We start from the raw sequence: 27731 nt of genomic DNA on the forward strand, positions 1-27731 counted from the left end.
GTAAACTGGACTGGGTTATGCTACTCAGTTTTGGATCCAATACTAATCTGGGTGTTGCTGCGAAGGTATTTTGTTGATGTGCTCAGCATCTGCAATCAGTCAACTGATTATCCAATCTTTTAAAGATTTTATTTTGATTGAGTCTTCCTTATCTAATCAGTTGTAAGGGCTTGAGAGGAAAAGTAAGGTTTCCCTGAGGAAAAAATCCAGCTTCAAGCCTGCAGCATTAGTTCCGACTGCAGTTTCCAACCTGTTCTCTACCCAGTGGATTTTGGACTTGCCAGGCCCCACAAATGCATAACCCAATTCCTTGAAATAAATCTCTTATGTTGTTCAGTTGCTAAGTCGCGTTTGACTCTCTGCAGTCCCATGGACTGCAGCATGCCACGCTTCCCTGTCCTTCACTATCTCCCAGAGTTTGTTCAAGCTCATGTCCATTGAGTCAGTTATGTTACCTAACCATTTCATTCTCTGCCACCCACTTCTCCTCATGCCCTCAATCTTTCCCAGAATCACAATCTTTTCCAATAAGTCAGCTCTTTGTATCAGGTGGCCAAAGTATTGCAGCTGCAGCTTCAGCATCAGTCCTTCCAATGAATATTCAAGGTTGATTTCCTTTTGGATTGATTGGTTTGATCTCCTTGCTGTTCAAGGGACTCTCAAGAGTCTTCTGTAGCACCACAATTCGAGAGCATCAGCTATTTCACACTCAGCTTTCTTTGTGGTCCAACTCTCATATCCCTTCATGACTAGTGGAAAAACCATAGCTTTGACTATATGGACCTTTGTTGGCAAAGTGCTGTCTCTATTTTTTAATGCACTGTCTGGGTTTGCCATAGCTTTCCTTCCAAGGAGCAAGTGTGTTTGAGTTTCATGGTGGCAGTCACCACCTACAGTGATTTTGGAGCCCAAGAAAATAAAACCTGTCACTGCTTCCACTTCTCTCTTCTTAAAAAAAAAAAAATTAAATCCCTTAGGGGCATTTTATGCACTCTCTGATTCCATTTCTCCATCTGTTCAGTTCAGTTCAGTTCAGTCGCTCAGTCGTGTCCGACTCTTTGCGACCCCAGGAATCGCAGCACGCCAGGCCTCCCTGTCCATCACCAACTCCCGGAGTTCACTCAGACTCACATCTATCGAGTCCGTGATGCCATCCAGCCATCTCATCCTCTGTCATCCCCTTCTCCCCCTGCCCCCAATCCCTCCCAGCATCAGAGACTTTTCCAATGAGTCAACTCTTCGCATGAGGTGGCCAAAGTACTGGAGTTTCAGCTTTAGCATCATTCCTTCCAAAGAAATCCCAGGGTTGATCTCCTTCAGAATGCACTGGTTGGATCTCCTTGCAGTCCAAGGGACTCTCAAGAGTCTTTTCCAACACCACAGTTCAAAAGCATCAATTCTTCGGTGCTCAGCCTTCTTCACAGTCCAACTCTCACATCCATACATGACCACTGGAAAAACCATAGCCTTATGCACCCTCAAATCATGAAAACTGTACTTTATTCTTTCAGCTCCACATTTATGGGGGGAAAATGGTTACAACCTCACCAGAGCCATGACAGGCTCAGAGAGGTGCACTAGGCCAAAAATAATCCCTGAGTCATGCTTCCGGGGCTTCCTGGGATGATAACTCTGGTCAATCAGAGGGATGATAACTGGCCAGTCAGTAAATACCAGGAAACCTCTGCAGCCAATCAACCCTTGCCGATTCCCTGTCTTTGTTCTAAACTTATAAATCCTGCTGTAAATCTGGCTCGGGGCTCTTGTTCTACTCCACTGCGCTGGATGTGACGGGAGCCCTGGCTCGAGCTAGCAGTAAACCCCTTCATGCTTCTGCATCGCTGTGGACGTCTTCTTCTCTCAGTTTTGGGGACTTGGATGCTGGGCATAAGAAAAATCAGCAATGCTGACTTCTCAGATTGCGTAGTCTACCTCTTGGTGGACACTGGAAGCTCTAACACGAGCTTGTTAGTTTCCTGTCATCGATTGCTTGGGTCTCGTGTTCACACTCTGATCATTTTCTTCTGTCTTCACTCATTCCCTTGACCGTCTCATCTAACCATGCCTTGAAATGATAGTGTAAGGTAACTCTGAAATTTACATATGCAGGCTTGAACTCTCTCTTAATGTTCAATCATAGGTTGAAATGCCTAAGTGACACATACTTTGTCGGCTCATAAACGTTTCAAATTGATCATGTTAAAAACTGGAGTGTTTGTCTTCCCTGGTGGCTCAGTGGTAAAGAATCCACCTGCCAATGCAGGAGACATGGGTTCAATCCCTGGTCTGGGAAGATCCCATATGCTGAGGAGCAACTAAGCCCGTCAGCCACAACTACTGAGCTTGTGCTCCAGAGCTGGGAGCTGCAACTATTGAGTCCACGTGCGGCGACGAGGCCCGTGTGCTCTAGAGCCTGTGCTCCACAATAAGAGAAGCCACTGCAATGAGAAGCTCGCATACTACAGACAGAGAGGAGCCCCCACTCGCCACAACTAGAGGAAAACCCCGCACAGCAGCAGAGACCCAGGGCAGCCAAAAACACCAAACATGGAGTCTTCATTTTCCCCCCAGGTCTCTTCAACTTGTGGCTTTCAGGGGATGGAAAATCCATTCTTCAGGTGATCTAGGTCAACCATATATGAAGGAGACTCAGGGTAGAAGATGACTCAGGGGAGTGCAGTAAGGCATGTGTGCAGTGCATCAAGATGGGACTTCTGGTTTCCTTGTCAAGGTAGTTTTTAAGCTACTTAAAAAAAATCTGTTCCCTCAGAATGCTACCAAGCCAAACTCGGGTTCCCTCACTCCATGCACAGCAAAGCCAACCTGACACTGTGTTGTGGTGAAAGTACAGTGTTTATCACAGGGTGCCAACCAAGGAGAATGGGGAGCTCACACTCAAAAGACCTGAACACCTTGATGACTTCAGGTGAGGGTTTTTATTAAAAAACATATTTATTGATAATTAGTTAATTAGTATATGGCTGCACTGGGTCTTTCTATGGCACACAGGCTCTTCACGGCTACGCTCAGGCTTTCTCTAGTTGCAGAGACTGCGGGCTACTCTTGAGTTGTGGTGGCTTCTCTTGTTGCTGACCACAGGCTCTAGAGCATGAGGGCTTCAGTACTTGTGGTGCGTGGGCTTAGTTGCCCTGCAGCATGTGGGATCTTAGTTCTCAGACCAGGGGATCGACCCCATGTCCACTGCACTGGCAGGCAGATTCCTAATCCCTGGGCCACCAGGGAAAGTCCCCAGGCAAGGGTTTTTAAAGACAGTGCTAGGGGAGAGGGTCCTAGGATACATGATCAGCTCATGGAGAATTTTCTGATTGATTGATGCTGAGGTAGCAGGGTGGTGTTTCAGGAATCTCACCATCAATCTTCTGATTCCAAGCAGTCTGTGGTCTATGTGTTTGAGGTCAGCAGTTTCCACCTGGTGGGAATTTGGTTTCTATTTAAAAAGAAACAACTTAAAATGTGCTTCAGACATTGTTAACTGTCTTCCTCGAGGAGAGCTAAGCTCTTATGACCCCATCCTACAGATTGATGTATTGCTTATTTTCTCCTTCTCTGTTTGACTGCCTCTTCTTTGTTCCAATTGTTGCCTCTTAAAATGATTAACTGTTGGAGCCCACCGTTTGGAATTCAGGGAGGCCAAGTCAACTAAAGCTGTTGCCACAAACAAGAAGTAAGGACACAGAGAGGTGTGGTGGTGGAAGAGGCTCTACATGGTCCCTCTAGGTTTTGAGAAGAGGCTCTTGGGAATTCGCTGGTGGCCCAGTGGTTATGATTTTGGATGCACACATTAGTAAGTGGCAGTGAATAGTAGCTGGAAGCAAGGTCTTAGTTTTCCGGACCAGGAATCCTAACCACTGGACCACGGGGGCCAGCAGTTAGGGCTTGAGTCCCTAGTCCTTGCCTGCCTAGTCAAGAATGAATTCAGACAAGGAGGCAGAAAGTAAAGTGTAAAAGTTTATTGAAAAATACATTCAGAAAGGTGCATGGGAAAACTTAGAGTCATGACTTTGGGAAGTTTAAATCCTTTACAAGGGGGCAGCTTTCTGGGTCTTTGTCTTCCTTCTGGACAATCATCTTGCTTTGTACCCCACTCCTGGCTAAATTGTCTCAGGACACTTCCCTGGGTGCACACACACACACACACACATACACCTCAGCCAAGATGGATCTTGACGTGAAGGCTTCTGGAAGGAGACCCATTATGGCCTGGTGTTATCCCCTGACTTTTGACCCCAAGGAGCCTTTCTGCTCATGTGCAGTGTCTCCTTTGTCCCAAAAGAGGACCCTTGACCCAAACAGGGTTTTGCCCCTTTGTTTTTGCCGTGATTATTATCATTTACAAGAGCTTCCCAGGTGGTAAAGAATCTGCCTGCAATGCTGGAGACGCCAGAGACAGGGGTTGAGTCCTGCAACCCACTCCGGTATTCTTGTTTGGGAAAATCCCATGGACAGACAAGCCTGCAGAGCTACAGTCCATGGGGTCGCACAGTTGGACAGAACTAAACACAGTGCACAAGAAACAAAGACTGGCTATTTACCCTGTTTCTGTTGCTTCCATTTTTGAAGGGCAAACAGGGGGCTGATTTTAGATGCCTTGACTGGAGTCCACCTACATCTTGTCTCTGGAAATGCAAACAGGAGGCTAGTTGTAAACGTCTAAGCTTTAGCCCATCTAACTTCTACCTCCATTAGGACCCCGAGTTTCCACTGCAGGGATGCGGGTTCCATCCCTGGTCGGGAAACTAAGAGCCCAGAAGCCTCGCTGGGTAACAAAAGAGAAAGAGAGAGAGAGAGAGAGAGGATCCAGGAAGGAGCAGCGGGGTAAGGAAAACCACTGAGCCAGCTGCAAGCCCAGGTCACAGCCCCACACCCTTTGCACTTGGCCCCATCGGGGGCGAATGTCCCAGCACTCCGAGCCTCAGTTTCCCTGGGTCACTGCACGGACTCTCTCGGCCCCGGCCCCTCGTCCACCCGGCTTGAATCCAGTATGAAGAAGCATGTCTAGGCTGGCCTCAGCTTCTCGTGTGGAGGAATACGCGGCTGGCTACCGGCTCCCCGCCTTCGCGGATCCAGCGGGGACTATCTTAGCCAGAGGCGATGCGGCTGAGGTGGGCGCTGGCCAATGACGTAGGGGCGTTTCCTGAGGCGTGGGCGGGGCTTCCGGTTTCTCTCCGCGGACGCCATTTGCCTACAGGGTTCGCTCCCGGCGGGATTCGACGGGCGGAGTCCTGGGCTCGCGCGGCTCCCTTGGCCTTTCGTGGGGCCCGAGCGGAAGGGTGCGGATCCCTTTCGAGCCTTTGAACGGGTCGTGAGTCCCTAGACGGTGGCGTGCCCTGGTCGCCCGCCGGCCCGCGGCCTCTGCGGGCCTCAGGAGCAGCCCTGGTCTCCGCGTTCACGAGGGCGGCGCCCGGCTCTGGGGCGGCTTGTTCGCGGAGGGCGGCGGTCAGCCGAGGTCGCCCGGCCCAGGCGGGCGGAGACGAGGGTCAGCGGGCCGCCCCGGGCTCGCCTCTCCCAGGCGGCCTGGACCGCAGCTCCCATCATGGCGGCGCCGACCCACCGGACCCAGGTGAGTGGACGGCAGTGGCGGTACCGCTCATCTTTGAGGGCAGAGGCGGTTCCGGCGGGCACCCCGGATGTGTCCGCGCGGCCGTATGCTCTGGTGTGTGGAGCCGCTTTGCCACTTACGTATTCCCGGTCTTGAAAGCTGCTAGGCTCTGACAGGTGCCCAGAAGTTGTAGAGAAATGACTGTTGCTTCCTCCGGGTTGTTCTTCAGTTGCTCAGTCATGTGCGACTCTTGCGACCCTGTGGACTGTAGCCCGCCGGGCTCCCCTGTCCATGGGCTGCTTTTTTTTTTTTTTTTAAACCGCTGAGCCGCCTGATGAGCCCCCATCATATTTGGTAAACCCCTAACGCTACCATGTGCTGCGAGAATACACCCAGGCGCGCCCCCCACCCCTCGCCTCCTCTGGTGTTACTCCACCTGGTGGCCTCGGGCGTTGGAGGGCGAGATGAGTGCACCGACAAAGTCAAGGTACAGAAGGCCCACGAGGTTGCCATGGTTCCTCCCCAGATGCTGAGACTTGTCTTGAGTGGGCGAGATCCTGTGGGCCTTTGGCGAATGCTGCACTCACTTTCAGCCAGGTCAGCCGTGGTGGCCAATCTCATGGCCAAAGTGAGCGTTAGCCTTGGCCATTTGTGCTCCCTGGTCTGAAGTAGTCTTGGCACGGGGTGAGTTGGCAGGGACCAGGAAGAAAGAGGCTAAACGGTTCATTGTGGAATCTCCCTGGGAGTCTGGGGACCCACGAGGGGCTGAGGAGTTGGTGCAGACCCTGCCGTTACCCAGGTAGATCCATCCCTTCAGGAGTTTCTCTCGGGAGGTCTGTGATGAAGGCTCTGCTCCTCTGCCCCTGTTCACAGAAATATTTTCAGGCATGATGAAATGGATTTAACAGCAAACATTTGCTGTAAATGCCTCACAGCCTCATCAGTAGGTGTTCACTTTGGTGAAAGAATGTCCGGTTACACTGTTAGACCCTGAATTAACACTGGCCTGTGTTAAAAATCTTGCCTTTGGTTTGTAGGACACACGATTGGGTGGATTGGTGGAGCTCCCTTAGCCTCAGGTCATTGTCTGGCATGGAGGTAATGAGAGATTTACTCAGAGCCTGTGGGAAAATCAAGGAAAATACCAAAGCCAACGGAATGTTAAATAATTTTCTGAAACTCACGACTGTTATTGGTGAAGTGGGAACTGTTATTGTATTGATCCAGAAACGGAGGCTCAGAGAGATGAAGTGATTGATGTCTCCAAGGTAACACAGCTGGCAAGTGTCGGGTTTCAAGAGTTTGGATGCAGACCACGGGAGACTGACAAAAGAACTGGGGACTTTTAGTCGCTTTAACCAGGATATGAAGCCCTCAGCATGGGCCAGGCAGTTAGCAGGACCAGGGAGGCGCAGGTACTGCTGTTGTTACCGTTATTGATACTGTTATTACCATTATGTACTCATTTCTGTGACGTCCCAGAGCCCTGTCTGCATTTCACGGCCCGCACATCACTCCCATTGTCTTGTGTGGCTTTCCAGTGGTCTCACATAGGAGACTTCTCTTACGGGCTTCATGACACACTACTGTATTATGTCCAAAACATGGTTCACCTCCCCTTCAGCCCAGCCGAGATCTTGCCCTCAGGAGATGCCCCATAATTAGGGTCTTGATCTCTCTGCATCTTTACCAGCCTTGTAGAAATGAGCTCTGTTACCTCTGCTTGACAGGTGTCTGTGACCTTCGATGACGTGGCTGTGACCTTCACCCAGGAGGAGTGGGGGCATCTGGAGCCGGCCCAGAGGACCCTGTACCGGGAGGTGATGCAGGAGACGTGCAGGCTCCTGATGTCTCTGGGTAAGGCCTCTCACTCAGCCATGCAGGGCGCCTGCCGCTTCCCTGCAGGCACACTCTAGCTCCATGCCGAGCTGATCCAGACGCCTGCCCGCCCTACAGCGTCACTCATGTTTGAGAGTCATATCTTCCTGCCTGCTATCTTTGTGCCACCTTGGGCAAGAAAGACCCCTTTGGCTCTTAGAAAGTGGTGGAAGGAAATGAATGTTCAGCAGAACCCAAAGGCAGCATTTCCAGTCGGGCCACATGGGACTGAAATAGGAGAACCAGGATTCCACCCTGGCTTCTGGGTCTCCCGGCCTGGCTGCTTTCTCTGGCTTTGCTCACGTCCCTGTTTTTCAGAATGGTTTTTGGACCCCAGCAAGTTTGACAGGAGTGACCACCCCAACCCCTGCTCTCCAGGGCTCCCAGATGCCTTGTTTCTACTGCTTTGTGTGTTTACATTGTTGCTCTTTCTCTGCCACGGGGCTCTGGGTGGGGTGGGGGTGTCCGTGAGGCGGAAGTGACCACCTGAGCCTCAGCCCAGGGCCCAGCACAGACCGGCCACATTCCAGAGAGGGAGCGGACCGAATGAGACCTGTTCCCAAGCGTCCCCTACAGCCGAGTGCACAGGATGTGGGTGACAGGCTGTTCTCCAGGAAGAGAGTGCGCAGCCGGGGCCCCAGGAGGCCTTTGCCTTCAGTGCCAGCAGGTCCTGTCTAACCACAGGGTCTCGGTCAGGGGGCTTCTCTGTCCTCCTGTGCCTTCACGGGTGTCTCATGTGCACCCAGTCTCGGCCGGGATCGTCTGCTGGTCTGAGAAGGAGAAGCTGGGAGAGGAGTGCCTCTCGGCATGTGGCGATTTTGTGCCCAGGAGATACCGGGCAGTGTCTGCAGCCGCATCTGCCCGTCACCTGTGGGGGTGGGTGGTCCCGGGGTCTGATGATGAGTCCAGAGATGCCCCTCAGCACCAGAGGGTGGACACAGCCCCGCTCAGCTGAGGATGACCCAGTCCTCACGGGCCGGAGAGCCATGGTGGAGAAACAGCAGCTCGGGGACGGCCCCGTCAGGCCGCTCAGTTTGAGGGAAGGGAGGGCTGTAAAGCCAGGGCTTCGGTGAGACAGGCCTGTTCTTAGAGACCTGGGATTGTGTTCTGTGTCAGTGAGAGGAGGTTGAACAAAATCAGGAAAAGCTTGACATATTTTGATATTTTGTAACAAACAAAAATGCCCACCACCGAGCCCGGACGCCTCCACCCGGCTCCCCAGGCTCGGCTCCCCAGGCTCTCCCCATGCGCGTGGCTCCGCTCACACTTGACATGTTTGCCTCAGGCCTCTGAGCTGCTGTTCTGCTTTCCTGGTGGGTGTTCTTGGGCATTTCGGCTTTTCTTTCGGCCCTCTTCTCCGCACCTTCCTGGTGGAAAGCTGAAGTGGGTAGTGGGGAGGCACCTTTGGGAAGCGGGTGCCACTCTCTGCAGAGATTTAGAAGGTTAATTATAGGAAACAAGTGCCTCATGAGGGAAGCCATAGTCTCCATTCGTTTTTAAAATGTCACAGACAGTAGCATCCTCTACCAGGTCTTCCCTTTGGCAGGTTGAGGGGTATACCAGGATCGTAGACAGGAGCTCAGGAACATGATTGTGTATGATAGAATCCCTAGTAGAAAGCCAAAAGCTCCCAGATCTGATTTCTGTCCTGGGAGAGGCAGTTCACAGGCATCCACTAGAGTGAGAGTTTTAGTGTCCCCGGCGAAGTCATCTTCATTGATGGGCCGTGGGTATGCACTCCACTTGATGACGACCTTGGTGTTTGCTTGTTGGTTTGAAACAGTGACTTTCTAGGAGGGTTCAGGTCTCTGAATTATAAACCACTGAAAGTACCCAGACCAGTATCAGAACAGCAGTTCTCAGAGTGGCACAGGGCTCTTTTCCAAGGTTTGGTTTGTTTTGTTTTGGAGTTCAGGCCAGATGGATCCCATATCAGATGAGCAGCTGCCCGGGACCTGAGGCGGTCCCTGGTTAGTGTGTCCCCGGAGCGTGTGCTCCCTCAGTCTCACCTCCGGCCTCGTGGAATGATGGCAAGCTCCGTGCATAACCACAGGGAGGACAGTGTGAGTGGCCTCCTGTAGAACCAGTCTTGGTGTGCAGAGAGGGGAGCCACGTTCCCCTTCAGTGTAGCAAAGGGCACTGGGACGTGCTTGAAGTTGGTGTGGGATGTGAGTAGGCCAAGGAACCTTGAATTAAGGCTATGGGGCGAGATAGAGGTTTATTTGGGGATTTATTTGTCAGACTAGCATTTGAAAAGGAGTTGTTGAAGGAAATGATTATTCTCTAGTTAAACCAGCTATTTGGGGCCGTGAAGCTCAATTGAATGCCTCTCTCCAGAGCCCAGCATTGTGTAGTTTGTGAAGTGAAATGTGTATCTTGGTCACTGTCAGTAAGGTCTGTCGCTCCAGAGGGACTCAGGAGCGTCCTGGCAAGGCTTGCGTGCTCACCTTTATAAATGTAGGGACGTGTGACTTTGACTTATTTTTATGATACCTGTGAGACAAGAGGTTCTTTACCCTGAAGGAGGCAGTTTTGAAGTGATGGCCCAACAGTTGATAATGAAGGTGAGGCCGTTGGCTGATCAGGGCCTCTGGTACTGAGATGAGTCCCTGAATAGGCCACACAGTATTTCTTAGGTCCCGTTTTTCACTGGGACATTTCTGGCTACAGGGTAGAAAGCAGCAGCATTCTACTGAGCTGCACCGTGTGTGATGGACAGCAGACTGGGGGACTCCCCCAGCGGTTCACTCACTCAGTCCCAAGGAGCTCCCTGGGTAGCCGAGGCCCATTGGGAGGGCTGACCCCTCCAGCACCACGGCCTCTGGCAAGGTGCTGAGGACAGGAGAAGCCACCGCTGCCTCCGAGTAGATGGTGTCGGAAGGCCTAGGGCCCGTGCCCCCCTGTCCTGAGCCCTCGGTGGCGGTGCTGAGGTGGGGCTGCGCTGCTCTCATGACCCAGAACGTGAAGGGCAGCTGGCTGTGGAGTCAGAGGCCCAGGTCTGAGGGAGCCTCTGTTATCAGGGAGTCTTGTGTGTGGCTCGTGGTGGTCTGGACAGCATGTCGCAGCAGGCTGGGGTGCAGTCTGGGCATCTCAAGGCCCCGGCCTGTGGCTCAGGACTCCAGGAGGTGTGCGGGGAGGCCGTCAGAGCCCTTTAGTGAAGGAGTCTCCGAGGGCGCTAGTGGGACTGGCTTTCCAGCAGTATCGTGAGCAGGTTTTAAGAGCCTTTGCTGGAGGGAGGCCCGTTTAAGGTGGGCTGATTTATAAGATTCAGCATCAGGGAGATGAAGTAAAAGGCCCCCAAAGCCGTACTAAATGGGAGTGTCGTCTAAAACTCGTCCCAGAGGCTTAACCGATGCTGGGCCTACTGTCTGTCCTGTGTCAGATTAGCACCTCCTTAGAGGGCTGTGGTCGATGTAACGTCGCCTGCGCCCCTGCAGAGAACGGGTGCAACTGGGGTCTCAGCTACCGAGGGCGTGGGTGTTGGCAGCCTGGGAGAGGAGTTCTGTTTCCCTTCAGACTGAAGGCAGACCAAGGCTGTGAGGCTGTCAGAACAGACACCAAACAGAGCACCTTAGCCTAGTCTGTCAGGGCAAGCAATTGCTGGCTTCTAATAATGCTGGGTTTGGGGTGTGTGGGTCTTGTTAGTCAGCTCAGTGGTTAAACAGCTTTCTTTTCACAGTTTCTGGAGGCTGGATGGCCCAGTTCGGTTCCTGATAAGGGTATCTTGCTGACCGCCTACTTGGGAGTCCTTACCTGACCTTTGCTCTGGCTCGGAGGGACTTCCTCTTCCTCTTCAAAGGGTACCAGGCCTACCAGATCAGGGCCCTACCCCATGACCTCGATTCTCCTTCATTGCCTCGTTAAAGGCCCTAAGTCCAAATCGGACCACACTGGGGCCTAGGGGGTAACACGTTCAGCTTAGGGGAACACAGTTCAGTCCATGGCAGGAGCCCTAAAGCTGGGTGGAGCCACAGAGTGAAGGTTGCAGTAACTCACAGTGAGGGCCTGGGTCTCTTGAGGTTTAAGAACAGGCGCCGTGGGGCTGTCAGACGGGGCGGCAGTGGGGATCATCACCCCTGATGAAACCAGGCTCACATATAAGGCTTGCTCCCTGAAATTTCCTGCTCAGCTTACATTGGGCTGGATCAAGTCAATTAATTTAGAAGTGCCAGAAATTCATTTTAATTATGTATTATGTCAGAGCATCAATGCCCAATGTGGGGTACTTTTAGAACAGTGGAGACTTGGCCTATAGGAAGTTCAGGCAAAGCTGTAGAGTTAAAGTGGGACATGCCCGTTTTTCCTCTTGAGTTACTTTTTAAGATGGCAGAGTACAGTGTTTCAGTTTAGGGGTGTTCCCAGGTATAACTATGATTTGAGCCACAGTATTAAGCTCATGAGGTTTTGTCTGTTGGTGCAGTTTAACAAATTCTGAAGATAATTCTAAAACTTGTAGGATCAGACAAACCAGTTTGCACCTTGTTATGTTTCAGTAATATAAACTTTTAAAATACGTTCAGTTATGTTATTCATATATAATAATTTACTATGTAAGTTTTAGTATAAAAATTTTGGATTTCCAGTTGGGTCCAACTATTAACTGTGCTCTAATTTAGTTATGTATTGTATATTATTTCGGTAAATGTTTTATTCTGTCCTTATTATCTAGGGCTTTTGGTTTGGTTTTTGTTGTTACTATGTTTGAATCAGTACCAGTCCAGAACCAGTATTGTGTTTGCTAGACCTGGCATTTGCTTGGCATATAAGGTTTAAAGTGTGTGCCATCACTCCCTCCCTTTTTCCCTTTTGGGCTTTTATTCTTTTAAAGCCCTGGTTTTTAGTTTTCGTCTATCTCCTGTCAGGGAGGGGCTTGGGCCTCTAAGCTCAGCCTCTCCCTGGCATGGCCCTGGTGCCTGGCGTAATAATTAGTCCCTTCCTCTTCCTCTCCACTCCTCTTACCCTCCAAACCAAAAAAAAAACATAAATTTTTTGTTTGGTCACCTTTCTATCCCCGACCATTTTTCTTTCACTTGGGTGTTTTCCTGGTAGGCTCCTAGCAGTCCCAAGTGGTGAGTCTGTGAGTGGCGGCCTCCCTTCCTAGGGAGGGGCTGGGGCTCGTGCCTCTAGACAGCAGTGGTGCGACCTTCGGGCGTCTGTTCCGCAGGAGCGCCCAGACCCACGGCAAGGCTTGTACAGTCTGGAGTAAGCTGGGTTGAGTGCCTCTCCCCACCTGCCCCCAGACTTCAGTGATGTTGGCTCAGTGGATCACAGTTGCATCTTTGAGGGGACTTTGGCCTGGTGCAGTACCAGTTACCTGGTTGCCCCCAGGTCACCAACCCAGAAACTTGGTACGTCGACCATAGAGAGACCAACTAACAAGATTAGTCTTCTCAGATCAGGTGGCAGCTAGGGACTCAGAGCCCTTGCAGACTTGGCCTGTCACAGCTTCAGACTGCAGAGCTTTGCTTGGGATCTAAAAAAAGACTTACATCAATGACGTCATCATACCTTATTTTGACTGAAAAGAGTCGATGATTCAAATATGTGAGTTCTTTAAATTATTCCATCAGTTTATTGCCATTTTAAATAATGTATTGCATTTAAATTGCTTCGCACAATCCCTGTGATATGGTTATACCCTGTACAAATTAATTTTCACTTATAGTTAAGATTAAAAGTTGATAAGTGATGTGGTGGGTTGGTTAAGCACCTGGACTCGACTCCTCCAAGGTTCAGCAGAGTCTTCTCAGGGGGCAACATTTGAGCGGAGACCCAGGGAGGAGGGTCAGCACGTGCGAAGGCCCTGAGGTTGTCGGGAGGGTGGCTTCTGGTGGCTGAGCCGTGTGCCGGGATCGGAGCAGACAGGAGAGCCCAGTTGCTTAGTGATGAGTGATGAGCCCTGGGTCTGCCGGAGGAGATCATCTGTGAGTCCTGGCGCCCCCGCCACCCACATCCTGTGGAGCCCGCGTGTCTGGCCCCTGCATCCGTGTGGCTGCCTGTGGTAGCTCGGCTCAGTCTTCACTCTGGAGGAAGGTTTTTATTACTTCACCAGTCAGAAGCACAGGGCTGGGACTGGCTCCTGGATTGGTGGCTTGCAACCCAATTGTCTGCTGCTTTGCTTCTTCCTGGTCTAGGGTCTCGGGCAGCTTTCCTGACAGGCAGGCGACCCAGTGGGTGACCCAGGCTGCTGCAGGACACGGCACCGGCGAGTCCTCTCGCTCAGCCATCCTGGACCGGGGCGCCGTCCTTCAGAGCGCCTGGTGTGGTTCACCTGCCAGTTGGTGGAGACCAGAGTTTTCAGCCCTTTTTGATGCCAGAGTCTGGGGTGGTTTAATCTATTGCTGCCAGGCCCTGTCTGCAGAGATTAGCTTTCAGCTGGATGTGAACCAGACATCCCGGGAGGTTTCGATGCTCACATGATTGAGACTCACTTGGATTAATTAGGAAACAGCGTCTGGAAGGAGCGGGTCATGTTCTCTGGGTCTCTTGGCTACAGCTGAACACGTCTCTTGGAGCTCTGTGTGATAGAGGTCAGGGGATGAGGTGCTGTCTGCACGCCTCTCACTGCTGTCTGAAGTCTGGGTCCCAGCAGTGCTGCTTCTGACTTCGCTTTCCAGGTCACAGTTCCAGATTTCTGTGGGTGGGAGCACCTTCATTCTGAGGTCCACGTCCTAAAGTCACACGCTAGATGAGAGGTCATTTTCAGTTTTCACAGAAGCCCCCGTGTCTTCCTTTTTTTCTCCATGCCCAGGGTGTCCTGTCCCCAGACCTGAGCTGATCTACCAGCTGGAGCACGGGCAGGAGCTGAGGACGGTGAAGAGAGACCTCTCCCGAAGCACCTGTCCAGGTAGGAGCCAAGCTGTGGGCAGAGACCCTGCTGGAAGCCGCTGGCCCTGGTTCCCTGGGAGGCGTCTTGTTGGGGCCTCTAGTGGTCTGGAAGCCACGGAACCCTTTGACCCCAGGCCCCTCTGTCCTCGCCGAGGACAGTGGTGTAAGAGCTCAGATGTGTCCTGGGTGCCGACCACCAGCTCGGTGGTCCCAATGGAATTCAGGATCTCCTTGTGTCTGCGCGTCAGTTCGGCTGAGTTATAGCCTGGATGCTGTGTCAGAGGGATTCCGGCATCTCGGGTGCTCAAGCACGTGGAGGCGCTGTTTCTGACTCACACCCGGTCCCTGTGGGTCACGGGGAGCCCTGCGGGTCACGGGGAGCCCTGCGGGTTACGGGGAACTCTGCGGCACATGGGGAGCTCTGCAGCACACGGCCGCTTGGGGCCCCGGGCTCGTTCTGTCGTCAGTATGGGACTTCAGGTTGTCCTGACCCCCTGCAGCCAGCAGAGAAGTGGGGGAATGACGCTACTCTGACTCCCATAAACACCAGCCCTCTGATGGCTCCACTGGAAGGCACCGGGCTCTTGGCCACACTTGGGGGGTGGGCAGGGAGCTGTGACTGAGCCCTCTGTCCCAGGAGAGGAGCAGGAGGTTGGTGGGGGGGGGGGTCTGCTCCTGAAGGCGCCAGTCGCGATAGTCGCTCTGTCCTGGGGTTGCTGGGGGTGTGCAGTTTTAGAACATAAAAGTGCTCGGCACAGGGTCTGTGCCGTAGTCGGTGTCTCGTGGGAAGTGAGCTGCTGGTACCGCCACGTCCCGTTAGTCATGGTGAGCAGTGTGGCTCACGTCTTCCCCTCCCAGCGCCTCTCCAGCCCTCCTCTGCTTCCCCTTTCCCGAACTATGGTTTCAGACACTTAGGAGCCCTCCCCTGTCCCCTGTCGCCCGTCCCCTCCTGTTGGGCAAAGCCTCCCAGTGACGTTTGTCCTGTGTGCCCACGTCTGGGCTGCTGAGGGCACTGGCGCCGTCATGTGGTGCTGGGGCTGCTGCAGCGGCGTGCTCTTTCCACTCCTAGTCACTCGGTGGCCCGGCTGGCCTGTGAGCGTCTGTGTGTGGCCTTCGGCGGCCCCTCCGAGGGGCCTCCCAGCCTCTGCCCCCTGCTCTCCACACACCTCCACCTGAGGATCTCAGAGGCAGCCAGTGAGCACATTGCCTGGCAGAGAACCCATCCCGGTGCTCACTCCTCCCCTCCCACGCTCGAGCACATGGTCCTGCCGTCCGCGCAGGTTGGAGACTGGATGCCGCCCCAGACCCTCGCCCCCACCTCCAGCAGCCCTGCATCCGGCCGTCCCGACAGTGACTGCCTCCCCAGTGCAGATGTCTCGGCGCGTGACCCTGGGGTGTCAGCAAGACTCCACAGTCAACTCTTGCTTGGTCCTCAGCCCTTCTGCACTCAGGTTCCCAGGCTGTAGTTTTCCTTTCACCTGGCAGAAGAGATCTTGGCACACTTCATGGCCAGTTCTTGAACCAGAGTCTAGGTTACACCTTTTAGCAAAAGTATTTCTTATTTACTGCTTGTTCAGTAACTTTAAAAGTGAAAGTGAAGTCGCTCAGTCATGTCCGACTCTTGGAGACCCCAGGGACTGTAGCCTGCCAGGCTCCTCTGTCCATGGGATTTTCCAGGCAAGAATGCTGGAGTGGGTGGCCATTTCCTTCTCCAGGGGATCTTCCTGACCCAGGGATCGAACCCAGGTCTCCCACATTGCAGGCAGACGCTTTACCTTCTGAGCCACCAGGGATTTGTCTACTCAACATAAAAATGTGCCCACGTTTCTTCCACTTGAAGCAAGTAAATAAAAAAATATTCCTGTTTCATATTCACCCACTCTCTAGGGCATTTCATTGTTTACATTTTGTCGCTCTCACAAACAGTGCTGCCAAGAACATTCGTATGTATTGGCCATCTTGCACACGATTAGGCCTGTCTTTTGTTATTTCTAGGAGTAAAATTGTTGGCTTGTAGCCTGTGCAAACTTTCAAGTTTAGGTGACAATTGCAGTGGTTTTCTAAAAGAGATCTGCCTATCTAGACTTCTCTAGATTCCACTGACTGTGTCCTGTTCTGTCCTTCATGCTCTCAGGCACGTTTATTTTTGCTTAACAAACTGACAAAATTGTGTCTTAGGTGAGCTTGCCTTGCATTTCCTTAATTGTTCACAAGCTTTAGCTTCTCATCATGTAATTATCGGCCCATTTGTACAGTTGTCCTCCTCATCGGCACGTTCTGACTCTATTCATCAAGCATGGATTGAAGAGACTGGGGGAAAAGAATAATCCCAGAAAGCTCGAAAAAGCAACACTTAAGTTTGCCTTGTGCTGGCAATTATTTACATAGCATTTACATTGTATTAGATATTACAAGCACTCTAGAGACGATTTAAAGTACACAGGAGGATGTGTGTAGGTTATGTGCAAAAACTGCCATTTTAAGTAAAGGACTTGAGCATCTTTGGATTTGGGTGTTGAGCAGGAAGTGTCTGATACCAGTTATTCCCCTGTGGATACTGATGAACAACTGTATTTTCTTCTTTGAAATGTCAGTTCATCGAAAATGCCAGGTGTTCTGTTAACTTTGTTTGACTTTTATTTTTAGGGATTTTTGTCCGTTACTGATACTTTTATCAGTTACAGGTGCTGCTCCATCCCTGATATCAAAAAGATGTTCTCATTGTAAGATGTTCTAAGCTTGGCACCTGACATTAACTCTTTCTGTTGTGAGGTAGAATTTGAGGACAGTGTGAGACAGGAATACAGTGTTCTCATTCCCAGTGTCCCCCATTTTTCTAGCTCCATTCACTTGATACTTTTTCCTTTTACTGTGAACTGCTCTCCCTTCTCTGCCATTCCCCAGAGCTCCATGTGTGTGTCCTGGACTCTGTGTTCTTTTTCCATTGCCTGTTTGTCTTCTCTCTGTACCAGGACCACAGTGTCTTAAAGTCTCGAATCCTGTTACCTGCTAAGGTATCTCTCTTTTTCTTAATTCTCATTATTCTTGCATCGTTGATTTTTCATGCAAATCCCATGGTAAAACTACTGAGTTCCACCATAACCCAATTGGTATTTTCTTGGAAATTTTATTGAATATACAAATTCATTGGGATAGAATTGTCAGCTCATATGATTCTTTTTTTTTCAGTTTTATTGAGAAACAATTGATATACATCACTGTATAAGTTTTAAGGCACAGCATGCTGGTTTGATTTACATATATTATGAAGTGATTACCAGTTGGTTAAGCTAACATCCGTCTTCTTGTATCAGATCAGTTCAGTCGCTCAGTCATGTCCGACTTTGCAACCCCATGGACTGCAGCACACCAGGCCTCCCTGTCTAGTACCAACTCCCAGAGTTTGCTCAGACTCATGTCCATCAAGTCGGTGATGCCATCCAACCATCTCATCCTGTGTTGTCCCCTTCTCCTCCTGCCTTCAATCTCTCCCAACATCAGGGTCTTTTCCAGTGAGTCAGTTCTTCACATCAGGTGGCCAACGTATTGGAGTTTCAGCTTCAGAATCAGTCCTTCCAAAATATATTCAGGACTGATTTCCTTTAGGACTGACTGGTTTAATCTCCTTGAAGTCCAAGGGAGTCTCAAGAGTCCTCTCCAATACCCCAGTTCAAAAGCATCCAGTCTTGGGTGCTCAGCTTTCTTTATGGTCCAACTCTCATATCCATACATGACTACTGGAAAAACCATAGCTTTCACTAGTCAGTAGAATAACTGACTTTGTCAGTAAAGTCAGTAAAGTAACGCCTTTGTCAGTAAAGTAACGTCTCTGCTTCTTAATAAGCTGTCTAGGTTGGTCATAGCTTTTCTTCCAAGGAGCAAGCATCTTTTAATTGCATGGCTGCACTCACCATCTGCAGTGATTTTGGAACCCAAGAAAATAAAGTCTGTCACTGTTTCCATCATTTCCCCATCTATCTGCCGTGCAGTGATGGGGCCCGATACCGTGATCTTTGTTTTTTGAATGTTGAGTTTTATGTCAGCTTTTTCAGTCTGTTCTTTGTCTTTCATCAAAAAACTCTTCAGTTCCTCTTTGCTTTCTGCCGTAAGGGTGGTGTCATTGCATATCTGAGATTATTAATATCTCTCTCAGCAATCTTGATTCCAGCTTGTGCTTCATCCAGCCCGGCATTTCGCATGATGTACTCTGAATATAAGTTTAATTTAATCACGGTGACAATACATTAAAAAATAAAGAAGAAAAGATAAAAGGGAAAAAAATATTCTCCTTGTGTTGAAAACTCTTAACAATACTCTCTTAATGGTGCTTCTTTATATCATACAGCAGTGTCAACTATAGTCGTTGAGTTGTACATTACATCCCTCGGTTACTTAATCTTAAAAGTGGAAGTCTGCACCTTTTGGCCGTCTCTCCCCTACATTAAATTTGTCATCGGTTTAGTTCCTCTTTAATGTCTTCAAGTAAAGTTTCGACATTTTCTTCATCTAGATCATGTGTATTTTGCTAGTCTTTTCACCAAACTGTTCAGACATAACAGACCCAGTGTGTCTCTTCATCCTGCTTACCATCCTGCCTTGTGAGCTATGTCCTGGGAGTTTTCACAGTAACCCAAGTCAGCGCCCCTGGATTCTCGTCAGCACCATCCGCGTGACCTGTCGGGCTTTTGTACATTGTCTCCTGAGGCTGTAGCATCCTTCCCACTGTCTCTCTGTGGCAATGCCTGTTGTACCTGGAGTTGGTGCAGGACTCCTGTGGTGTACAACTCCCCTGGCCTCTCCTTCGCACAGTTAGCCAAACCCCAGATTAGGAACATAGAACTCCAGGGCTGCCGTGTCTGCCTTGGTCTTCTAAACCAACTGAAAGTCAAGAGACTTCCCAGTCCACCCTCAGGTTCATTGATTTGCTAGACTCAGAGAAACTCCCCTTGAACCTGTTATGCTCACAGAGTATGTTTGGTACAGGATACAGCTCAGAAGAAGGGCCAGAGGTATTCCAATCACGAAGCTTCCGTGTCTTCAGCAACTCTTTACCTCCAGGAATCAATGTTTGGCAGTATGTGCACGGAGTGTTGGCAACCCATGAACCTCACCAGAGCCCGGGTATGTAGATTTTGATTGACCTTCATTACAGAAGCGTGACTGACTGAGTTGTTGAACATATGACTCAGTGTCCAGCCTTCTTTCCCTCTCCAGAGCGCCAGCGAATAACTCATGGTTCAAAACCCCAAGATGGTAATTACATGTGTGGCCTTTCTGCTGTGGTCATTTAATGTTATCTCTTTAGCATAATCTGTCTAGGTTCCCATAATGAGCTATCTGTTGTCAGAGAATATAAAGTATGTCCCTGACCAGGGATTTAACCGAGACCTGGCAGTGAATGCACCAAGTCCTAACCACTGGACCTCCAGGGAATTCCCCTTTTCCTAGTGTTCTCACAGCAATCGGGACGTCCTTGCTTACAGAAACTGAAAGCACACAGAGGTGTTGTTACTCTGTCCAGCCGTGCCTATAAAATTGTGGTGGTGTGTGCACCCCATATCCTTGATCTCCTCACCTAAACTCTCTCTGACGGAGTCAGCAGTCTAAGGACCAAGGAAGAAGGAAATTAACAATCCTGAGAGTCAATGGCAGCTAAGCATAAGGACCCAGAGGCACTCTTTCATCTTTATTTTTTTCTCACTGAAATGCTAATTTCATTTCTTCTGTGTTGGATTACTAACGGGCCCTGTTTATTGTATTTCTTTCAGTTGACAAAGGAAAACCCAAGACCACAGAACCTACCAGTTGTGAACCAACGCTGTTTGAGGGAGCCTTTCTCCAGGAACTGACACAGAGAGGCCCAGGGGACTCCCAGTTGGGACAAACCAAGGATTGGGATGGGCCGCTGGAAATGCAGGAAGACCACTTTGTACCAGGGATCAACCCCCAGAGGGAGAAGCTTCATGAAAAAATAAGTCCTGAACATGGCAGCTTAAAGACAGCTGGTAGTGTGTGTTCAAGGGTCGAAGAGGAGCCAGTCCCTCTAGGGAGTGCTGTCCATGACCACGACTCCTGTGGATCAGGTAAATATCCCGTGATTCAGGAAGAGGAAAGTCTCTTCAAATGCAATGAGTGTGGGAAAGTTTTTAACAAGAAACACCTTCTTGCTGGACATGAAAAGATTCACTCTGGAGTGAAGCCCTATGAATGCACTGAGTGTGGGAAAACCTTCATTAAGAGCACACACCTTCTGCAGCACCATATGATCCACACTGGGGAGAGGCCCTACGAGTGCATGGAGTGCGGCAAGGCCTTCAACCGCAAGTCCTACCTGACACAGCACCAGCGGATCCACAGTGGGGAGAAGCCCTACAAGTGCAGTGAGTGTGGAAAGGCCTTCACCCACCGCTCCAATTTTGTCTTACATAAGAGGAGACACACTGGGGAAAAATCCTTTGTGTGCAAAGAATGTGGGCAGGTCTTCCGACACAGGCCCGGATTCCTTCGCCATCACATCATCCACAGTGGCGAGAATCCATATGAGTGCTTCGAGTGTGGCAAGGTCTTCAAACACAAGTCCTACCTCATGTGGCACCAGCAGACCCACACTGGGGAGAAGCCCTACGAGTGCAGCGAATGTGGGAAAGCCTTCTGTGAGAGCGCAGCCCTCATTCACCACTACGTCATCCACACCGGGGAGAAGCCCTTCGAGTGCCTCGAGTGCGGGAAGGCCTTCAACCACAGGTCATACCTCAAGAGGCACCAGCGGATCCACACTGGGGAGAAGCCTTTTGTGTGCACTGAGTGTGGAAGGGCCTTCACCCACTGCTCTACTTTCATCTTGCATAAAAGGGCACACACTGGCGAGAAACCTTTTGAGTGCAAAGAATGTGGAAAAGCCTTTAGCACTAGGAAAGACCTCATTCGGCACTTCAGCATCCACACTGGAGAGAAGCCTTATGAGTGCACGGAATGTGGGAAGGCCTTCAACCGCAGGTCTGGCCTCACCAGACACCAGCGGATTCACAGTGGAGAGAAGCCCTATGAATGCATGGAGTGTGGGAAAACCTTCTGCTGGAGCACAAACCTCATTCGACACGCCATCATCCACACTGGAGAGAAGCCCTACAAGTGCAGTGAGTGTGGGAAGGCCTTCAGTCGCAGCTCCTCACTCACTCAGCACCAGAGGGTTCATACTGGGAGGAACTCTGTCAGTGTGACAAATGTGGGAAGACCCTTCACAAGTGGGCAAACCTCTGTCACCCTGCGAGAACTCCTACTGGGGAAAGACTTTCTGAATGTAAACCCAGAGGAAAATCTTTTGCAAGAGAAAGTATCTACTGTGACATCTGATCGTACATACCAAAGAGAAACCCCTCAAGTATCTTCGCTTTGAGAAAACCTGTCAGATCATCCATAGTTGTGTCAAGATCTGTTTTAGAAATTGACCCAGCGTGGAGCCTTATTCTGCATCTGAGAATTCATCCTTAAGGGAGAGACCAGTGTTTACTGTGCACTAAGGAAAACTTTAGCTGTGTTTTTCTCCTTGGTTTACACTGTAATGTTATCTCAGGAATTTTTATAAAAAGAAGATGGAAACTTAGATAAGCAAATGAAATACACAGTTCCTTTGAGACTTCTCTGCAAGCTTATGGCACTTTGTCATGGGTTCCTTAGTTTACTTGGGGTGAGTGGAATGTTATTTCACTGGCAGAGGGCCTTGACCCTTCGTGGGTCTTGTATATACACTCATTGTTATCCAGTGTCGGGAGAGTTAAGACAGTTGAGGGCAGGTATTTAAGTAGATAAAAATACACACATGATATATGGGCACATTTTATTGCACCAGTCAAGACCTTCAGGCTTTAGTTTTTTTTTAAAAAAAGCAAACTGTTCCTTTGGTGGTTTTAAACACCAAACATCCAGACCTTTTTATTGATTCAATCTGTTTACTTAATTTTAGCTCTACCATAAATCTTAAAATTGGATGAATGAATCATCTCTATTATTATTTAAATTGATTTAGCTTTCCTAGTTCCTTGGACTTCCCATATAAATCTTAGCATGCAAAAAAATATTGCTTCAGCATTTATAGAGATTGATTCAAACCTATAGAGCAGTTTGTTCAGAAGTGACACTATGAACACAGTACATGATATGACACTTCATTAGCGTTCTTGGTATTTCATTACCATTTTGTAATTTTCAGTAATGTGGAGTTGCTCAGTCGTGTCCAACTCTGCAACCCTGCAGACTGTAGCCCACCAAGCTCCTCTGTCCATGGGGTTCTCCAGGCAAGAGTACTGGAGTGGGTTGCCATTTCCTTCTCCAGGGGATCTTCCCAACCCAGGGATCAAACCCGGGTCTCCCGCATTATAGACAGATGCTTTACCATCTGAGCCACCAGGGAGGTCCTGCTGCTGCTGCTGAGTGGCTTCAGTCATGTCCGACTCTATGCGACCCCAGAGACGGCAGCCCACCAGGCTCCCCGGTCCCTGGGATTCTCCAGGCAAGAACACTGGAGTGGGTTGCCATTTCCTTCTCCAGTGCATGAAAGGGAAAAGAGAAGGGGAAGTCGCTCAGTTGTGTCCAACTCTGCGACCCCATGGACTGCAGCCCACCAGGCTCCTCCACCCATGGGATTTCCCAGGCAAGAGTACTGGAGTGGGGTGCCATGAAGGCAAGTCCTAATTTTCAATAATACAGGCCCTATAAACTCTTAAAAGTGATTTATAAATGCATTTTTTTTTTTTTTTTTTTTTTTTTGGGCCTTGTGTCTTATAGGATATTAGTTCCCCAACCAGGGATCAAATCCAGGCCAGCTCAGAGTCCTAACCACTGGGGTGGTGGACTGCCAGGGAATTCTCTGGTGATACTTATTTTTAAACTTCATTTCCTTTAGTAGTATATAGAAAGATCATTGTTCTGGGGGTGGTATTTTGGTATCTTGTAGCCTTGGCTGAACTCACTTATTTCTAGTCGTTTCTTTAGATAGAATCCTTGGTATTTTGTGCATAGAAATGTCAACTGCAAATACTTTTTTTTCTTCCTATCTGTATTCTTTTCATCTCCTTTTCTTAATGCACTTGCTAGGACTTCCAGTATGAGTAGGAGCAGTAAGAGGGGACATCCTTGATTGGTTTCTGATATTAGGGGGAAAACATTCAGTTCTCTCATCAAGTACAGTGTTACAAGTTTTTTTTTTTTCCCCATAGACTTTTCCTGTCAAGTCTGGAAAGTTTCCCTCAGTTCATAATTTGGTGAGATTTTTGTTATGCTTGAGTGTTGGGTTTTGTTGGATGCTTTTCCTCTCATCAGTTGATGTGATCGTCTGATTTTTCTTTGACACCCGATCGATATGATGTATTACGTTGAGTTGTGCATATTGAACCAGCCTTGCATCTTCGTGGAGTAAACCCCACTTGGTCATGGAGCATACATTTTAAAATATAAAAGCACTCAGTCTGATTGTATTTTTTGAGGAAGTTTTCCTCTAATCTCTTGATTGATGGTGCATAGTTGCCATACTTTGTTTTTAGCTACTATCATTGTCTGATTTTGGTGTCAAGGTGATAGTGGCCTCTCAAGTTCTGTTCTTTAGGAAGACAGTGTGTAATTGTTTTTAATTGTTGTTTTAATGTTTTATAATAGTCCAGTGAACCATATGGGCCTGGAGATTTTCTGAATACTAGTTGATAAATATGGAACTATTCATAGTGTCTTCATATTGGATAAATTGGATAGCTGGTCCTCTTTAAAGAAATGTTTCATTTCATCTCAATTTTAGACTTGTTGGAAGTATTCACTCATTTTTTTTTTTAACACCAGCAAGGTATGTACTTATATTCCATTTTATTCCTGATTTTGCACATAGTCATCTCCTTTTAATCATTGTCAGTTGTCTTAGACATGTACCAATCTTACTCATCATTTGAAGAACCAGCACTTATTTTTTTTTCTGTTCCTCTCTGTTTTTGCCTCCACTGATTTCCATTCCAGTCTTTATGATAGCCTATCTTGTGCTTTGCTCTGGTTGTATTTTGCACGTTTTAATTTTTGAGGGATGCTGAGATTATTGATCTGACACTTTTTGTTTTCTTACGAAGCATTAAGTATTATAAAGTTCTACCACAGCACTGTTCAAGTTTTATCCCACAAGTTTTTATTACAGTTTATTCAGTTCTGAATACCCCTTGATTCCTTTAGAGACTTCTTGTGTCACCTGTGGATTATTTAGAAGTTTTTTTAATTTCATTTTCTACTGTTTAAACCGTTTTCTGGTATAATTTTGTTATTGATTTCTTGTTTGTTTCACTTTTGGTTTAAATTTGTTGAAGTTTGTTTATTGCCCTTGGGTGTGGTATATTTTGTCGAATGTAAGACTTCTTGAAAAGAATGTATGTTCTGCTGTCATTGGGTGGAGTTTATAAATGTCTGGACAATTTTCTTTGTTGGGGATTTTTTCAGATTCTGTATATCCTTGCTGACTTTCTGTGTAGTATTTCTTGTCAGTTGCAGAGAGGAATGAAGAAGTCTTGAAGTATAATTAAGAAATTGTAGTGTTTGCAGTTTGTATGTTTTAATTTCTTGTAACAGCAATAGTTGGGGTCATACTTTTTTAATCCATTTTGTCACTTTTAATTCATGAATTTAGATCATCTAAATTTAAAATAGTTAATGACGCCTTAGCGCTTAAGTGTGCCATTAGCGCTTAAGTGTGCCATTTCATTGTTTGTTGTTGTTGTTTTCCCTTTATAGTGTTACTGTTGTTTTCTAGTTCTTGTTATTTAGCTTTCCTGTCCTTCCTGTGGGTTCCTTTAATGTTTTTTAGAATTCTGCTTGATATATCTGTAATGCTTTTGAGTATGTATTTGAATTTTTTTTAATTGTATGTAGTGTATTACATATATATAGCTTAATCACAGACTGTTGCCGGTATTTCAGCACTTTGACATATAGAAACCTTGATTTCATTAGGGCTCTTTTACATTCCTTGTTCTTAATATAGTTGTTCTACATAGTTTCTCATTGTATACTGAGCACCATATTGGATATTGTAATTTCTGCCTCAGCTGTCTTAAGTTTTTTTTTTTTTTTTTTTTTAAACAAAGTTCCTGAGAAGTGAAGTCTGTGTATCTCTGGTTTTGAAAGGTTGTTGCTGAATGAAAAGATGCTGGGATTCTTGGCCTCCAGAGGAGCAGAATTCAATCTGGGGCCAGAGACGAGGCTTAATCGCTCAGAGCTTTTGTGTAATAAAGTTTTATTAAAGCATAAAGGAGATAGAGAAAGCTTCAGACATAGGCATCAGAAGGGGGCAGAATGAGTACCCCCCTGCCAGTCTTCAGGTGGATGTTATATAGTACTAGCAGTCTGTTCATGAAAGAAAGGAATGTCTTAAAACTCAGAATAGCACCAGGCCCCTCACCCATAAAATGCATTTTGGGATAATCTTGGCACCAGATGATTCATCCCGGGCCATAAAACGATTAACTTGAATCTTGTAGAAGGGCAGATCACCATACAAATGGTTCCGTTTACATAGATTAGGGGAACAATATCTGAGTATAACATACTGGTTTGTCAAGTAGGTTCTGAGCCATTAGGTGGAACCGACTTGAAGACAGTTTGGGGTAAATGCATAGTACATTAACGTAGCTTAAGACAAACATTTCCATAAGAAAAATGCATTGGTTAACTCAAGGTTTGAGAATAGTTAACTTCAGGTGAAACCAGGTGTCGTCATGGCAACACAGTATTTTAAGAGAAACCTTTTAAATTTGTATAGAGAAGGGGAAAAATACCGCTAGTTGTTTCCTCCTGCTGCTTAAGAGAGAAAAATGTCTGACATTTGCAGCCTATTTTCTCTGTTTGGAGACCCCTGGCCTTCCTGCCTGTTACCCTCTCAGTTTTACATTTCATTGTTCTTTCTCCATTCTTGAAGTCCCAAGTCTTCTATTAACATTTCCCTTCTGTTTGGCAAGTTGCCTATATCTGTTCTTTCTAAAGTATGTCTGCTGTTAATGAATGTTTTTTTCTTCTTCATTTATGTCTTTACCCCTTCATTCTTGAAAGATATTTTCGTGGGACATACGATGTGCGATCCACAGTTCTTTTAGGACAAAAGAAAACATATCTGTTTTTCCACGTTCCATCTTCTGTGCACCATGGTTTCATATGAGAACTGCCTATCACCCCGTTACTTCTCTGTCTGTAAAGCATCCTTTCTGTCACATGCTTTCTAAGTGTTTTTCATTGTGGTCAGAAGTTTATGGTGTATCCTGGCATAGAACTTTTAGGGTCTCTCCTGTTTGGTGTTTGTTCAGCTTTTTGAATCATGTGGTGTATGCCCTTGCCAAATTTGGACATTTTTAATTATTATTCAAATATTTTTTCAACCTCACATTTTTTCTTCTCTTAAGGACTCCAGTAACATGAGTGATAATTCTCAGGTTTTGTACCATAGGACCCTCAGTTCCCATCTTTTTGTTTTCCCCAGTTTGTATCTGTTGCTCATATTGATTAATTTCGATTGATTGTTCTTTGAGCTCACTGATGCCGTTCTCTCATATAATCTACTATTGAGCTCACCCAGTGAGTTTTCATATTGTTTTTTAAATTTTTCAGTTGTCTGATTTCCATTTGGTTATTTTATATGTATTCTATATTTTTGCCTAGTTTATAATGCCAAAGAAGGACTCTGAGAAAACAGGCAAACCTGTAGTCCAAAGTCATGATTCTCTGGTGTTTTTATCTTTGTATTGGGATAGAAATCCTAAATTAACTAGAGGAATGAAAGGCCTTATATCCACAGGTATCTCTGAGAACAGATTTTACAACTAAGGGTGACCTCCGGGTTGTTCAGAGTTGTGTTCTCCAGGGGAGGCGTGTGTGTAGAATTTCCTGGTTCTCTAAGGCTTGTTAACAGCCGCAGAGGAGGAGGGTCACTCCCCCTTTGGGATCACTCCTCCTCCTCGTGACTGACTGGATCCCCCACCTCCACCCCCAGCCTGTTCAGGATCTCTGTCTGTGTGCTGCACCTCCTTCTATCCTTCGTGGTCTTTAACTTCTCCCTCTTAACGCCCTTCTAGCCTCATAATCTGTACAGTGAGCACCATATTGGATGTTGTCATTTTTGCCTTAACTGTCAAATGTGTTCAGTCTCTAGTCTCACCCCTGGGCACTTTCTGCCCCACGTGCCCATTGAACATGCCCTTCTTTCTCTCTCAAACACCCAGTGGAACTATTCTGTCCACTGTCTGTCCTCACCTCCCTTTGGTATGCTCCAGTGACAACTAAAGAGTGATTTCCACCACGGTCACCTGGCTTGCACAGTCCTCACAAAGTTCCCATTTGTACCCCTCTGTGCCCACCTCATTATTGGACCCTTGTGCTGCCCACCCCTCTTTCTCAAGAGTCCTTGGCTGGCTTCTGAGCATTTCTGCTCTTTTCCTTAATAGGGTCTGTG

The 27731-nt window shown here is 48.1% G+C and overlaps 1 protein-coding gene across 1 annotated transcript in view; it reads left to right on the forward strand.

The window, feature by feature from the left end:
- Positions 1-27731, forward strand: part of LOC128062818 (zinc finger protein 850-like) — a 782010-nt gene that overhangs the window by 684968 nt on the left and 69311 nt on the right. Inside the window, exon 8 of the mRNA XM_052655254.1 lies at positions 20466-21476. Coding sequence (XP_052511214.1) covers positions 20466-21476 — 1011 coding nt within the window. The remainder of the gene's footprint in view (positions 1-20465; positions 21477-27731) is intronic.

This window comes from Budorcas taxicolor, chromosome 18 (genome assembly GCF_023091745.1).
Source record: "Budorcas taxicolor isolate Tak-1 chromosome 18, Takin1.1, whole genome shotgun sequence".
Lineage (NCBI taxonomy): Eukaryota > Metazoa > Chordata > Mammalia > Artiodactyla > Bovidae > Budorcas > Budorcas taxicolor.